Source organism: Oncorhynchus gorbuscha, linkage group LG24 (assembly GCF_021184085.1).
Source record: "Oncorhynchus gorbuscha isolate QuinsamMale2020 ecotype Even-year linkage group LG24, OgorEven_v1.0, whole genome shotgun sequence".
In the NCBI taxonomy this organism is placed as follows: Eukaryota; Metazoa; Chordata; class Actinopteri; order Salmoniformes; family Salmonidae; genus Oncorhynchus; species Oncorhynchus gorbuscha.
In genome coordinates this window covers 43,187,011-43,201,528 of record NC_060196.1, presented here as the reverse complement: position 1 = coordinate 43,201,528, position 14,518 = coordinate 43,187,011, and the positions used below count along the sequence as shown (strand labels likewise).

Here is a 14,518-nt window from a genome sequence, read left to right as displayed (position 1 = left end):
CTACCTTAGGCTCAGGTGTCACCACCGAGTCCATAGCAACAACACCCTCTCTCCCCTAGCAACATCCCCCGTCTCCATAGGAAGAACCATGTCAGTCTCTACAGACTAATTCCCCTGTCTTCATAGCAACAATGAAAGCACCCCAAGTTAGGGTTCTATAAAACTCTCAGAAGTATGTCAGCCAGTGTGTCTGTGTAAAGAGGTATCAGTGGTTCAGTGGTGTATCACTTTAATCTCAAACTTCAGGGGGTGAACAAGCTCTCCCTCTCTTCGTTCTCCTCCCCCCTTCCTCTACCCCTCTTTTGGTATTCTCTCCCCCCTTCCTCTACCCCTCTCTCGGTATTCTCTCCCCCTTTCCTCTACCCCTCTCTCGGTCCTCTCTCCCCCTTCCTCTACCCCTCTCTCGGTCCTCTCTCCCCCTTCCTCGGTCCTCTCTCCCCTTCCTCGGTCCTCTCTCCCCCTTCCTCTACCCTTCTCTCGGTCCTCTCTCCCCTTCCTCTGTCCTCTCTCCCCCTTCCTCTACCCTTCTCTCGGTCCTCTCTCCCCCTTCCTCTACCCCTCTCTCCCCCTTTCTCTACCCCTCTCTCCCCTTTCTCTACCCCTCTCTCGCCCCCCCGTCTATTTCTGGATCTGGAAGATGAAGAGTCGAAGGTTGATGTTCTTGGCAGCCAGTAGTTTGTTACACTCCACAGAGTCGGTGATGGGCAGGGGGACGTAGTCTGTCTCGTTGGTGTCGTTGCTGAACGCGTGGTGGTGGATCACAGGCTTGATCCTCACGTCATCGTACGGACCTTTCAACAGCAGGAAGGAACACTCTATAGTGGAGTTCACCTACAGAGAGGAGGAGGGTTAGCGAGAGAGAGTGTGTGTGAGTGTGTGTACGTCAGTGAGTGTGCGCGCATAAGTTCAATGAGTGTGTACCTTGCTCTTGAGGATGAGCTGGAAGGAGAGGGTGCGTTTGCAGGAGAGGTTAGGGTTGCGTTCAGAGTCGTTGACCCTGGCCTTCAGAACCCAGGTTTGGTTCAACACGGTGAAACGAGGAGTCTCATAGTACAGACGGGTTATAAAGTCATCGGTGCGGTACGGCCGGAACTGGACCTCTGCGCAGGGGAGAGGGAGGGGAGGAATGAATTAGAGAGATCCATGTTTTCTATGTGTGTGACTGGTCCTTCAAGAACGATAGTCCTGGTAGTCAGGTATGGTGTGTAAGACAGTGCGTACTGTGTACCTAGCCTACCTGTGAAGCCAATCTTCTCGTAACAGAGCAGGGAGAATATAGAGTTGTAAAGGGTTAGTTCCCTGCGGTGGTTCTGGTCCATCTCCCCCAGGATGCCCATCAGCTCTGTGCCAGTCTTGGTGGGGTGGCAGCACTCCTCCTCGTGGGCCGGCAGCTCGTGGAACGGCCCCTTCCACGGGCAGCCAATCCGCTTGTACTTACACTGTGTCACCCTGGCAACATATCAGGTGGGAGTTTAGGGCCAATCATAAGGAGGAATAAGACCATAAGCAAATTTGTTTTGTGTCTATCAGCCAGTCCCAAATTGCTTCCTACCCTTCCCCCTTGGTCCAACCCCCTAGTTTCTGCAGATCTGTAAGGTGGAAAGAATATGGTACAATCTCCACCACTGCACTGCTTATACACATCACCCTATAGATCTACAAACATGGAGGGGTTAGGGCAGAGGGGGAGGGGTAAGAAGTGATTTGGGACCAGCTGTATAATTTCTGCTGGTTCTGTCAGTAACACCTGCAGCAGGGTCATCTGATTGTCATAACAACAACAGAACAGGCACGCACGCACACACACGCTGTAATCAGTTTGGTCAGTAAGTAGATCAGCTGTTTTCTTTTCAGAAGAGCAGCAAGTCATATCCCCTCCCTCCCCAAGGCCTAAGAAAACCACATTTCTACAAATACATTGTAGGTCCCCACGAGGATAGAAAAACAAAGTGTGTGTGTGCGTGAATACCAATGAGGTGAGTACCTGTCTTGACACTCCTCTCTCTGGTGCCTCTCTAGGCTGGAGCGAGGGAACTGTTTGAGACAGAAGGGGCAGTCTGTGGGCAGCTCACTCACAGCCTTCTCTACAGCCAGGTTCCTACAACACAGGGACTTACTGATCTCACACCTATAGGGAGAGGGGGGGGGGGGTAATCAATCAACCAGTCAATCCAATTATATTTGTATAGAGACGCGGTTACTAATCTCACACTTAAAACAGAGTCACCTAAATCAGTCAATCACTCACTCACTCAATTCAACTGTATTTATAAACTGTGTGTACAGACCTGCAGTTAGGACACGTGGCCTGCTCCTCTTTCAGACGAGAGTCAGCCAGCAGGTGGATGAAACAGCCAGCACACATCAGGTGACCGTTGGTGCACTGTAGAGCAGAGAGGAAAGGGTTAATGTAGGTGTGTTTGGTGTGTCCATACTGTGGATAGTCGTCTTTATAAATCCGTGTTCATACGCTATACAGAAATGCATAGTACAGAGAAACACACAGGTGTGTGTATGTTTGTGAATGGCCATCTTTTCTAACCAGTCTTTGGGGGTGGGGAGAGCAGGTGTTATTTGAGGGCATACTACTCAGTACCAAACCACAGTAATGACACAGGTGTAAACTGGGTGTGAGGCAGGCAGTTCATTCAGTGTTACATGCAGATGTGTTGGGGTTTGCCTATTTCTAACTCCTAGGGGGCAGCCTGGGATCCACACATCTGTGTCTGTTCATGTCTTGTTGTTGGCTAATCTGAATAGAATCGGCAGCCATTTCAGACACCTAGCCATCTATCTACATCCAGATGATTTAAGGATCAGATCATCTCTCTGCACTGCGCTGAGCTCTGGCTAACCCTCCTGAACAAGTTAGCTGCAGAGTTAACGTAGCTGCTAGGCTGCGGCACTGGGCCCTACAACTCTTCGCCTATCGTTACAGTCCATGACAGGTGGTGCTCAGTCTACAAACGGTCTTCAACCCCCACTTCTTGCCTGACAGCCTAGTTAGCTAACTAACAGACATGTTAGTTAGGCTTACTTCATACGAAGTTAGCTAGCTAGAGGGCCAAAGTCAGTAGGCCAGGGACAGGCGTGTTTGTGACAGTATTTACCTGATACACGGAGGCTTTGGGCAGGTCCAGGCATACAGTGCAGCACAGGACTGAATACAGCCTCTCTTCCAGCTTTCCCGACTCTCCCTCCGGCAGTCTCATCCGCTTCTTGGGCGGCGGCTCGTCCGGATCCGACTCGGGACCGAGCCCCTCTCCTCTCCGGATGCTCACCTCCTCCTGCATAGACGGCCCCCCGACGACTGCCTCCAGGGCTGCCCCCACCGCCACAACACCCAGGCCGCCCGAGGAGGAGCCTGGGGTGGCCGCGACGCCCACCTCTCCCCGCTCTTCCACCGAGGACATGGTGGGTGATGGTGATTGTCAGGCGTTAGCTAGCTACCCGTCACAAATGTTACCTAGCGGGCAGGTTTAACGTCACAGGCAAGGGAAAACCAAGCCACCCAGCTCAGGGTCAGTTGGCTAGCTAGATAGCGTGCCTGTTCGTAGGCAATGTTACGCAATAACGCGCTTGGAATTTAGAACCACGAACCCTCGCGTAACGTTCTGGAATATCCTAAATTGTTATTTGATGATCGTTTTTTGTAGATGGATATTTAGCGATGTTGGCAGATAAGCGAAATTCAGCTAGCTACTATGCTATAGGTATCAAGCTCACAAAACACTCCAGTTCTCTCCGCTGTCTAGCTATAACAAAACACCCCGTCAGATGTTTTTGTGTTGTCCATTCTTTTATTTGCCTTGCCAGCGCGTGAGCGGACGTTCAGCAACTGCCCGGTTCCGCAGATCGGTTAATGGCTTTACCCCTGTACCAGCTCACTATCCACCGGCCCCCGGGAAGTGTCAGTTTTGGAAAAAGCAGAGATATGTTCAGACAGTTCGCTGGGACTACTCTCTAACTACACAGCCATCTTTGTTTTTCTCCTGTCCGGACGGTCGCCTCCTCCTCTACCCGACTTCACTACACCCCTAGCTCGGCGCTAAGTATTTCCGAACCTTACTGGTGTTACTCAGCCAAGGTCACAAAAAAACTAAGCCCGAGTTTCGGAGAAACTGTCAATATTTTTGCCAGTAGCTGTTATGGCCTTCCTTGCCAGTTCCTGGGCTGCATCGCGGATTGGCTATCAGTGGAATGTTTTGTTGTATCAGATGACTTGGGTGGGGGTGGAGGGGGAAGAGTGTGGATGCGCATGCGTAGTGGCTGTCTGCAGGGTCAGCGTGGTCGGATCAGTGACTGAATATACTGGTAGGATGAATTTAACTCAAATGGAGCACGTCACCTCACCAGCATGGCGTCACCTTCCTGGACACAGCCAGAAATGGCCAGACACATCATGCTACCAGAAAACCCTTGGTTGACCCTGCCCCTGCGCAATATACACTGTGCAAATCATGAAGAACACCTTGTAATTTTGTGTTTGCCCTCAGAACAGCCTCAATTTGTTAGGGCATGGACTCTACAAGGTGTCGAAAGCGTTACGTGGCGATGCTGGCATATGTTGACTTCAATGCGTCACACGGTTGTGTCAAGTTGGCTGGATGTTCTTTGGGTGGTGGACCATTCTTGATACCAAGGTGTGTTGCAATTCTTGTCACATTCAAACCAGTGTGCCTGGCACCTAGTACCATAGGCCGTTCAAAGGCACTCAAATATTCTGTCTTGTCCATTCACCCCCTGAATGGCACACATACACAATTCATGTCTCAAGGCTTAAACATCCTTATTTAACCTGTCCCCTCCCCTTCATCTACATTGGTTTAACAAGTGACCTCAATAAGGGATCAAAGCTTCCACCTGGATTCACCTGGTCAGTCTATGTCATGGAAAGAGCAGGTGTTCTTAATGTTTTGTACACACAGTGTAGGCTAGCCTACAAACAGTACTAACAATTTGTCAAATGATGTAGGCTAATAGACTGATACATTCAGTGATAGGCCACCCCCAGAGGACCCAGGTGTTGCGATCTTGTTAAGGATCATTACACTGTTATTACACTCTTTGGTCACTCAAAATAAAAGACTCTCAAAGGAAAACTTTGCCATAAATGTTTGTCTTGTATCTGAAACACCCATATTATTTTTTTTATTTTTTTTTATTTCACCTTTATTTAACCAGGTAGGCTAGTTGAGAACAGGTTCTCATTTGCATTTGCATTCTCATTTGGCCAAGATAAAGCATAGCAGTGTGAACAGACAACACAGAGTTACACATGGAGTAAACAATTAACAAGTCAATAACACAGTAGAGAGAAAAAAGGGGAGTCTATATACAATGTGTGCAAAAGGCATGAGGAGGTAGGCGAATAATTACAATATTGCAGATTAACACTGGAGTGATAAATGATCAGATGATCATGTACAGGTAGAGATATTGGTGTGCAAAAGAGCAGAAAAGTAAATAAATAAAAACTGTGGGGATGAGGTAGGTGAAAATGGGTGGGCTATTTACCAATAGATTATGTACAGCTGCAGCGATCGGTTAGCTGCTCAGATAGCTGATGTTTGAAGTTGGTGAGGGAGATAAAAGTCTCCAACTTCAGCAATTTTTGCAATTCGTTCCAGTCACAGGCAGCAGAGTACTGGAACGAAAGGCGGCCGAATGAGGTGTTGGCTTTAGGGATGATCAATGAGATACACCTGCTGGAGCGCGTGCTACGGATGGGTGTTGCCATCGTGACCAGTGAGCTGAGATAAGGCGGAGCTTTGCCTAGCATGGCCTTGTAGATGACCTGGAGCCAGTGGGTCTGGCGACGAATATGTAGCGAGGGCCAGGCGACTAGAGCATACAAGTCGCAGTGGTGGGTAGTATAAGGTGCTTTAGTGACAAAACTGATGGCACTGTGATAAACTGCATCCAGTTTGCTGAGACGAGTGTTGGAAGCAATTTTGTAGATGACATCGCCGAAGTCGAGGATCGGTAGGATAGTCAGTTTTACTAGGGTAAGCTTGGCAACGTGAGTGAAGGAGGCTTTGTTGCGGAATAGAAAGCCGACTCTTGATTTGATTTTCGATTGGAGAAGTTTGATATGGGTCTGGAAGGAGAGTTTGCAGTCTAGCCAGACACCTAGGTACTTATAGGTGTCCACATATTCAAGGTCGGAGCCATCCAGTGTGGTGATGCTAGTCGGGCAAGCGGGTGCAGGCAGCGATCGGTTGAAAAGCATGCATTTGGTTTTACTAGCGTTTAAGAGCAGTTGGAGGCCACGGAATGAGTGTTGTATGGCATTGAAGCTCGATTGAAGGTTAGATAGCACAGTGTCCAATGACGGGCCGAAAGTGTATAGAATGGTGTCGTCTGCGTAGAGGTGGATCAGGGAATTACCCGCAGCAAGAGCAACATCATTAATATACACCGAGAAAAGAGTCGGCCCGAGAATTGAACCCTGTGGCACCCCCATAGAGACTGCCAGAGGACCGGACAACATGCCCTCCGATTTGACACACTGAACTCTGTCTGCAAAGTAATTGGTGAACCAGAGAAGAAAGTGAGCAGGTGGGGTTAGAGTTTGAGTAAGCCTTGTCTGTCTGTTGTGTAATTCTGTGAGTGTCGATGCTAGTTATTACAACCATTCTATTTAGGTTTATGTGTTTGAGAATAGAGTTATGCAAGCGGACAGTGTGTGAAATCTATGGCTTCCTTTAGTTTCAATCATGGGACTCTTTTGTTGCTGTTTTTTCTTTACTGTATTTGACTTGATTCATTTATTTATTGTATTTGACTGTATTCAGTTATTTACTGTATTTTACTATATTCATTTATTTACTGTATTTGACTATATACATTTTCTTTATTGTATTTGACTGTATTAATTTATTTACTGTATTTGACTATATACATTTTCTTTACTGTATTTGACTGCTTTATGTTGTTTTACTGTATTTTACTATATTCATTCACAAGAGTGAAACCTTCAGTCCCTTCCCCCATCTTCCAGTTGTGCCAATCCGATTGCTGTGAGGTGTTTATGGGGGGGTGACAGCTGTCAATCAAAATGGCTGAGCAACCCAGGATATCCTCAGGGCAGGAAGGGGGAGCTAGTCTGAATAGTGTGTGCAGGGGTTTGACTTGAGATTGCAGTTTTGTGTGTGTATGTCGGCGTGGGTGGGTGGGTGGGTGGGGTTGTTAGACGTGTGTGTGTGTAGGATCTCATGGTATCAGTTGTCTGATCAGGCACCGTAGGGTCGTAGCATGTCTTTGGCCAAAGAGACATGCCTTAAATGAGCAGAGACCAATATCTGCTATTCGCGTGCGTGCGAGCACACACACAAACACACTCACACACAGGTTACTCAGCAGTCACTACCCTACCATCAATCGTCAAACAAGATTAATATGTAGCATATGTACACAAAACAGTTCCCTTTCCCCTTTACACCCAGGAGGAGACAGGAAGTGAACCTGCGCCACAAAAGTCACACTGCCATTGGTGACACCCATCATCATCACCTCCCTCTCACACTGAACCACTCCAAATACAACTCAACTCTTACTTAACAACTTAACTTAACAATTTAACTTACTTAACAACTTAACTTAAAGACATGCTCCAGATCTTTGGCGACTAGTAAGTATTTTTGAAACCTCCTGCTTTGAGCTGGATCGGTCAATGTGTAGTTCATACATGCATAATCTATGAGCAGAATTACTGTTTTATCTCAATTAGCCACAAAATCCCTAGTTTGAAAGCAACTGTTTTTCTGGAAGCAGTGCTGCGCCATTTTCTCTACATTTCCCCCCACATGGGCCAGCACTCTAGATATTCGAGTTCAGCCAATGAGCTTCAGCCCCTCGCCATTTGAGTGACAGCCAATGAGCTAGCAAGAGGCACATCATGCACACAAAGAGAGAGAGAGAGCAATGACGTATAGTAGTAAGCAATTTTCAGGGAACACTTTTGCCTCATGAGCGTTGCTTTCAGAACTACTGGCTAAAAAGTATACAAATGTACCAGAGAATCTCTTTAACTTACCCTGGCTATAGTCAAATCCACAAGACTACATATCACAAACCAGAGGAGGCTGGTGGGAGAAGCTATAGGAGGACAAACTCATTGTAATGGCTGGACTTTAATCAATTGAATGTTATCAAAAATAAGGAAACCACGTTTGACTCTGTTCCACTCATTCTCTTCCAGTCATTATAATGAGCCCCTCCTCCAATAACTCCCCCCACCAGCCTCCTCTGCCAAAAACTGTCTCGGGTATTCGGTTGTGGTTTTATTGAGGGTTTATCATCGACATCACATAACTACATTCTCCACATTGCAATAGTGATTTGTAGTTTCCTCAGATACCACTATAGCTACCGTTTCCCTCCGTATACACCAGGTGGTGCCAATACGCCAAAAAATGCTATTGTTCTGGAATTGAATCAAAAGCATATCACATCTATACAGTGTTCGTCTATGTCGTGACCTGTTTTTTTAATACTGCTGCCACTGTTCTTTTCACTAATGAACCTTATTATTGAAAATGTCATATTTATTTTCTCTATAAGTATAACGTTTTTGGGGGGGTATAGCAAACTATGTATATTTTTTTCTGCTGTTTTTATTATGCTGAAACCAAATTGCTCTACAATGGGCCAATAGAGAATCTGAATCAGCCAATTAACCGTTGTTTGCTACATATGTTGAAAATGACTGTATCAAATATGTGTTATAACTAGCGTTTTCTCTCCTCACCACATCCGCTGTGACTGAGCAGAGATGAAGGATGCAGAGGAGACAGTGAGCAACACTGTGTGTATCTGTGTGTATATATGTATGTGAGTGTATGTGTGTGTGCGCGTGCGCGTGCGCGTGCATGTGTGTTGAGCGACAAGGGGCTGTTCGATGGTGATTGTATTAAGCTAAACAATACAAGGTCGTCAGAAAAACATTTAATGGCTGAGAAAGAGAAAGGGAGATGGAGGGAGAGTTCGAGAGAATGGGAGGGAGAGGGAGGGGGCGATATAGACAGGGAGGGAGGGTGTGAGAGAAAGGGAGAGAGAGAGAGGCTGAGAGGGGAAGACAGTATCTGGTATTTCTAGTAGGCCTCGAGGAGGAAAGAGGAGAGGATGGGGGTGTGGCTTAGGTTATGACATTCACTGAGAGAGAGAGAGAGTTCTGTGTGTGCGTGTGTGAGAGAGAGGGAGACAGGGAGGAGGGCTAAGTATGTATGTGACAGAGAGGATGAAAATGAGATGGGGACAGAGAAGAGGGCTGTGTGCGTAAAAGAGAGGGAGAAAAAGAGGGAAATATAAGAGAGCTGTGTTTTATAGAGGGAAGGAGAAAAAAAGAGATTGAGGGAGGGCTGTTTTGAGGATGTGCTTGAAAACAGAGGAGGGAGGAGGCAAAGGAGAGAACTGAGCTGAGAAAAATCTGTCTGATCCGCACACTGGTCTCTGCGATAGAGGAGAGAGGGAGGAGGAGAAGAGAGGCGGAAGAGAAGAGAGGATAGGAAGAAGAAGCGAGAGAACACAGGACTGCACAGGGAGGTACTGCTGTCATGGGTTGCGTTATTCATAGCTATGACAGAGGCGTGTGTATGAGTTTGTGTGTGTGTATGTATGTATGAACAATTAATGTATTACACTGTTTGTGTGCATGCATGTGTGTATGTGTGTCTGTGTGTGTGTGTCTGCATGACTGCATTGACCCTGCGTTTGCTGATGTATGATGGATGGAATATGATGGTTAGATTATTAATGATGTAATGTTAGTGCAGAATTTTCAGTGTGTCCGTGTGTCTGTGTGTGTGTGTGTGTGTTTGTCTATATATCTTAATGGTGTGTTTGTGGATGTGCATATAAATCGTGCCGATGAATGTGTTTAGGTGTGTGTGTGTTCATTCGTTTCATATATTGTGTGTGCACATGCACAGTTGGGCAATTTGACATGATCAAATGTTTCTGCGCATGAGCTCAGCAAGCCAACACCGCCATGACACTGCTTCATAATGTGTGTGTGTGTGTCACACTACTTAATAGCGTGATCAGGGATTTCTATTGGAGCAGACGTATCTGAGACTCTTCATATCATATACAGGATCTATAGTCAATCCACTGATGTTCCAGCCAGCTATCAGTGGATTAGCTATTCAGTTAGTTGTAATAGGAAGCAACATGGGAGAGGTTCTAAAAGGCAAGGTGAAGCTGTCTGTGAGCAGTACAGGATGTGGCAGTGTGTGCGTGTGTTTGTGTGTGAACCCTAACCCTACAGCACTTCATAACCTTCATTATTCAGATTACTCATCGTCTCCCGATGCGGATGCGCAGGACTATGGTGGATGAAGGAACCAATCTACCTTTTCAGACTGCCAGAGTATTTTTCTGGTCAATATGGCAATGTGTTATGTCTGTTGTTTGTAACAGTGTGTTATATGTGAAAATGTGATTGCATTATAAATTGTACTTGAATATTTAAGGACTCTTTGACGATTAGTCCAAATGTGGACTAAAGGAGATAAAAGGAGATGAAATATCCTTCTCTCTCTCTCTCTCTCGCTTCCTCTTTCTCTATCTTTTTCTTTCTCTCTTTTCATCTCTCTCTTTCTCTCTGTATTGCTCTTTCTCTTCCACTCTATTCATCTCTCTCCCCTCCTTTCTCTCTCACTCATGTTCATCTGCTTAGACAGATTCATATTGGAGACCTGGAGGATCTATCGACAGGGTTAGAGGTCAGGGACTAGGCAGACATGATGACATCACATGGAAAGCTGAGGATGCAGAGAGGGAGTCTATATGAGTATGACTCCCAGATCAAAGGTGAGAACACATACTTTTCTCTGTGTGTGTGTGTGTTCATACATACAGTATACTGCATGTACTGTCTAACTTGTATTGTCGTGTGTATGTTCATGTGAGATCATACACGTGTGTTCGTGTGTGTGTTCATGCATGTACTGTGTGAACTTCTTTTGTGATCAAATGTTTTTTATTTAGTAATAATAACTGTCAGCAAACATGAATACATACAAACACCATTAGGTTACAACTCTCCTCCCCATCCCAGCCCACCTGAGGACTTTAGGGATCAAATTAAATCAACACACACTGACCAGAAAAATAAAAAATAAAAACTTAAAGCAGCACATTCAAAGTACCTTCTGTAGCTCCGTGAACGCACCACAGACACTGACTGTACAAAATATTAGGAACCCCTTCCTAATATTGCGTTACACCTCCTTTTGCTCTCAGAACAGCCTCAATTTGTTGGGGCATGGACTCTACAAGGTGTCAAAAGCATTCCACAGTGATGCTGGCCTATGTTGACTCCAATGCTTCCCACAGTTGTGTCGAGTTGGCTGGTCGTGGATCTCTACTGCGAAAATAGCTTGTTCCATCTCATCCGTCAGATGCTCAATTGGATTGAGATCTGGTGACTGAGCAGCCCACTGCAGTAAGCTGAATTCACTGTCATGTTCGTGGAACCTTTCCTGGACAATCCTGGCCTTGTGGCATTGGGCATTATCCTGCTGAAAGAAATGTCTTTTCATATGGATACACTGCTGCGATGAAGGGATGCACCTGATTGGCAATGATGTTCAGCTATCCTGTGGCATTCAAACATTGCTCCACTTTTATCAAGGGGCTCAATGTGTGGCATAAAAACACACCCCACACCATCACACCACCATCACCAGCCTGCAATGTTGACACATGGCATGATGGATGCATGTACTCGTGTGGTTGTCTCCATACCGTGGTCCTCCCATCAGTGTGAAACAGCAGGAACCGGGATCCATCAGACCAGGCAATGTTTTCCTAATTCTCCAGTGTCCAGTGTTTTCATTCCTTAGCCCACTGCAACTGCAGTTTCATGTTTTTTGATGAAATAAGTGGAACTCTGTAAGGTCATCTGCTGCCATACCCCATTCGTCTCAAGATACAACAAGTTGCGCATGCTTTTATGGGTCTTTGGGCAACAATGTTGTAATGGGCTGTCTCCTCTCCTTTGTCTTCCTAATGTTTTGTAAAAAGTGAGTATACATTGATGGATAAAGAGTGAGTGTTGAGGCGTCCATCATACTACAATCATTTTCTTGGAAGCCTTTAGGCCAGCAACAAATCAAATCAAAGTGTATTGGTCGTGTACACAGATTAGCAGATGTTATGACAGGTTCAGCGAACAGTGCAATACCTAGCAATAAAACAATTATTACACACATAATCCAGCAAAATACAAAAAAATAAGTTACATAGGCTGAGCCATGACTAGAATACAGTTGTACATATAAAGTGGGTGAAACAATATGTAAACATGGCCACGCAGTCATGGGTGAACAGGGAGCACAGGAGGGGGCTGAGCATACACCCCTGTGGGGCCCCGGTTTTGAGGGTCAGCGTGGTGGTGTTGTTGCCTACCTTCACCACTTGGGGTCAGCCCAAGACCCAGTTGCACAGGGAGGGGTTCAGACCCAGGGAGCTGAGTTTAGTGTTGAGCTTGGAGGGCACTATGGTGTTGAAGGCTGAGCTGTAGTCGATGAACAGCATTCTTATAGGCATTTCTCTTGTCCAGGTGGGATAGGGAAGTGTGCAGTGCAGTGGTGATTGCGTCATCTGTGGATCTGTTGGGGCGATAAATGAATTGCAGTTGGTCGGGTAAGGTGGAGTTGATATGGTCATTAACTAGCCTCTCAAAGCACTTCATGATTACAAAAGAGAGTGCTACAGGGCGATAGTCATTTAGTTCAGTTACCTCTGCCTTCTTGGGTACAGGAACAATAGTGGACATCTTGAAGGATGTGGGGACAACTGACTGGAATATGGAGTGATTGAATATGTCCGTAAACACTCCAGACATCTGCACATGCTCTGAGTACGCAGCTTGGAATGCCATCTGAGCCAACAGCCTTGCGAGGGTTAACACGCTTAAATGACTTACATACGTCGATCATGGAGAACGAGAGCACACAGTCCTCATGACCGCTGGAGGCCCGTGTCGATGGCTCGATTTAGTTTTCCTCGAAGCGGGCGAAGAAGGTGTTTAGCTCGTCCAGGAGTGAGGCGTTGGTGTCTGCGATGTGGCTGGCTTTCCCTTTGTAATTCGTGATTGTCTGGAGTCCCTGTTACATAGGTCTCATGTCTGAACCATCGAATTGCAACTCCACTTTGTCCCTGTACTCTCGTTTTGCCTCTTTGATTGCCTTACAGAGGTCGTAGCTGGTCTGCTTGTGCATGTCCATTTTCCCAGTCACCTTGCTATGGTTAAATGTGGTGTTCTATGCATTCCCTGATTAACCCAGTCACAGTCAGTGTTTACACTGAATATACAAAACATTAGGAGCATCTTCCTAATATTGAGTCGCACCCCCCTTCTCTTTTGCCCTCAATTCGTCAGGGAATGGACTCTACAAGGTGTCAAAAGCATTACAAAGGGATGCTGGCCCATGTTGACTCCAATGCTTCCCACAGTTGTGTCAAGTTGGCTGGATGTCCTTTGGGTGGTGGACCATTCTTGATACACACAGGAAACTGTTGTTTGAAAAACCCAGCAGCCTTGCAGTTCTTGAAACCTAGCACCTGCTACCATACCATGTCTTGCCCATTCACCCTCAATGGCACACAGACACAATCCATGTCTCAAGGTTCTAAACTCCTTCTTTAACCAGTCTCTTCATCTACACTGACTGAAGTGGATTTAACAAGTGACATCAATAAGGGATCATAGCTTTCACCTGGTCAGTCTATGTCATGGAAAGAGCAGGTGTTCTTAATGTTTTGTTTACTCAGTGTACATTGATACTATTCTCAGAGGCAACCTGGAACATTTCCATGTCCGCGTGATCAAAACAATCTTGAAGCATAGATTCCAATTGGTCAGAATGGAAGAATGTGCATCTGACAAAGATAAATGAAGTGCATAAAAACATTTAAAAAGTCAAATAAAAGGAGATGCAGGAATATTTAACACAGTGGACAAGTTTGATGCTACTTCATCCCAGAATATAGACACCTAAGGGCATTCCCAAAACATGTGTATAAAGGTACCAGGGCCTGTGGTATGACAAAGTAGTGATGGATGTTTTAACAAGTGTTTTAACAATCCATCTTTCCTACAACAGCAGAAGATGTAACATGTGTTTCCCAAAACAACACACAGAGAACCAAAGTAACGAAAGGAAAGGAGCGCTGTTCTCGGATCAGCTTTCTCCATTCAAATCTTTCCATAACATTAGAATTATTTCAGAACTCCTAGATAGATATTACCACCTACGGCTGCAAATATTGAGGCAGCTTATTGTAATGCTTACCCAATGAAAATACACTAAATCAGATTTGGCACATGTTAGGCTATCAAATGTATGTATGAAACCCTTTTTAAATCAGCAGATGTCAAAGTGTAATGATGACGCCGTGAGTCAAGAAGCAGGTGCAGGTAAAACGTTAAATGAAAACAACAAACGTAAAACAAGACAGTGTAACAGAAGCGCAGTAACATGAACACAGGTGCAGGACCAACTGAGCA

The 14,518-nt window shown here is 45.8% G+C and overlaps 2 protein-coding genes across 9 annotated transcripts in view; one reads left to right on the top strand and one right to left on the bottom strand.

Annotated features, from left to right (window-relative positions):
* Positions 1-607: 607 nt before the first annotated feature.
* Positions 608-4,219, bottom strand: cyhr1 (cysteine/histidine-rich 1). 2 transcript variants are annotated; one of them, XM_046326553.1, is made up of 6 exons: positions 3,111-4,219; positions 2,289-2,383; positions 1,985-2,128; positions 1,229-1,449; positions 922-1,100; positions 608-831 (listed from the first exon to the last, which is right to left on the bottom strand). In XM_046326553.1, exons 1-6 carry the CDS (start codon positions 3,411-3,413, stop codon positions 619-621), a joined length of 1,155 nt encoding a protein of 384 aa, XP_046182509.1. In that variant the 5' UTR covers positions 3,414-4,219; the 3' UTR covers positions 608-618. The 2 variants fall into 2 exon arrangements, with proteins under 2 accessions (XP_046182509.1, XP_046182510.1); XM_046326554.1 differs by having other exon boundaries at positions 1,238-1,449.
* Positions 4,220-9,197: 4,978 nt separating this feature from the next.
* Positions 9,198-14,518, top strand: part of arhgap4b (Rho GTPase activating protein 4b) — a 47,249-nt gene continuing 41,928 nt past the window's right edge. For 4 of the 7 annotated variants that reach the window (XM_046326681.1, XM_046326680.1, XM_046326678.1 and 1 more), the window contains exons 1-2: positions 9,198-9,546; positions 10,682-10,815. In XM_046326681.1, coding sequence (XP_046182637.1) covers positions 10,746-10,815 — 70 coding nt within the window. In that variant the 5' untranslated portion in view covers positions 9,198-9,546; positions 10,682-10,745. The remainder of the gene's footprint in view (positions 9,547-10,681; positions 10,816-14,518) is intronic. The other 3 variants (XM_046326684.1, XM_046326682.1, XM_046326679.1) reach the window with 2 other exon arrangements.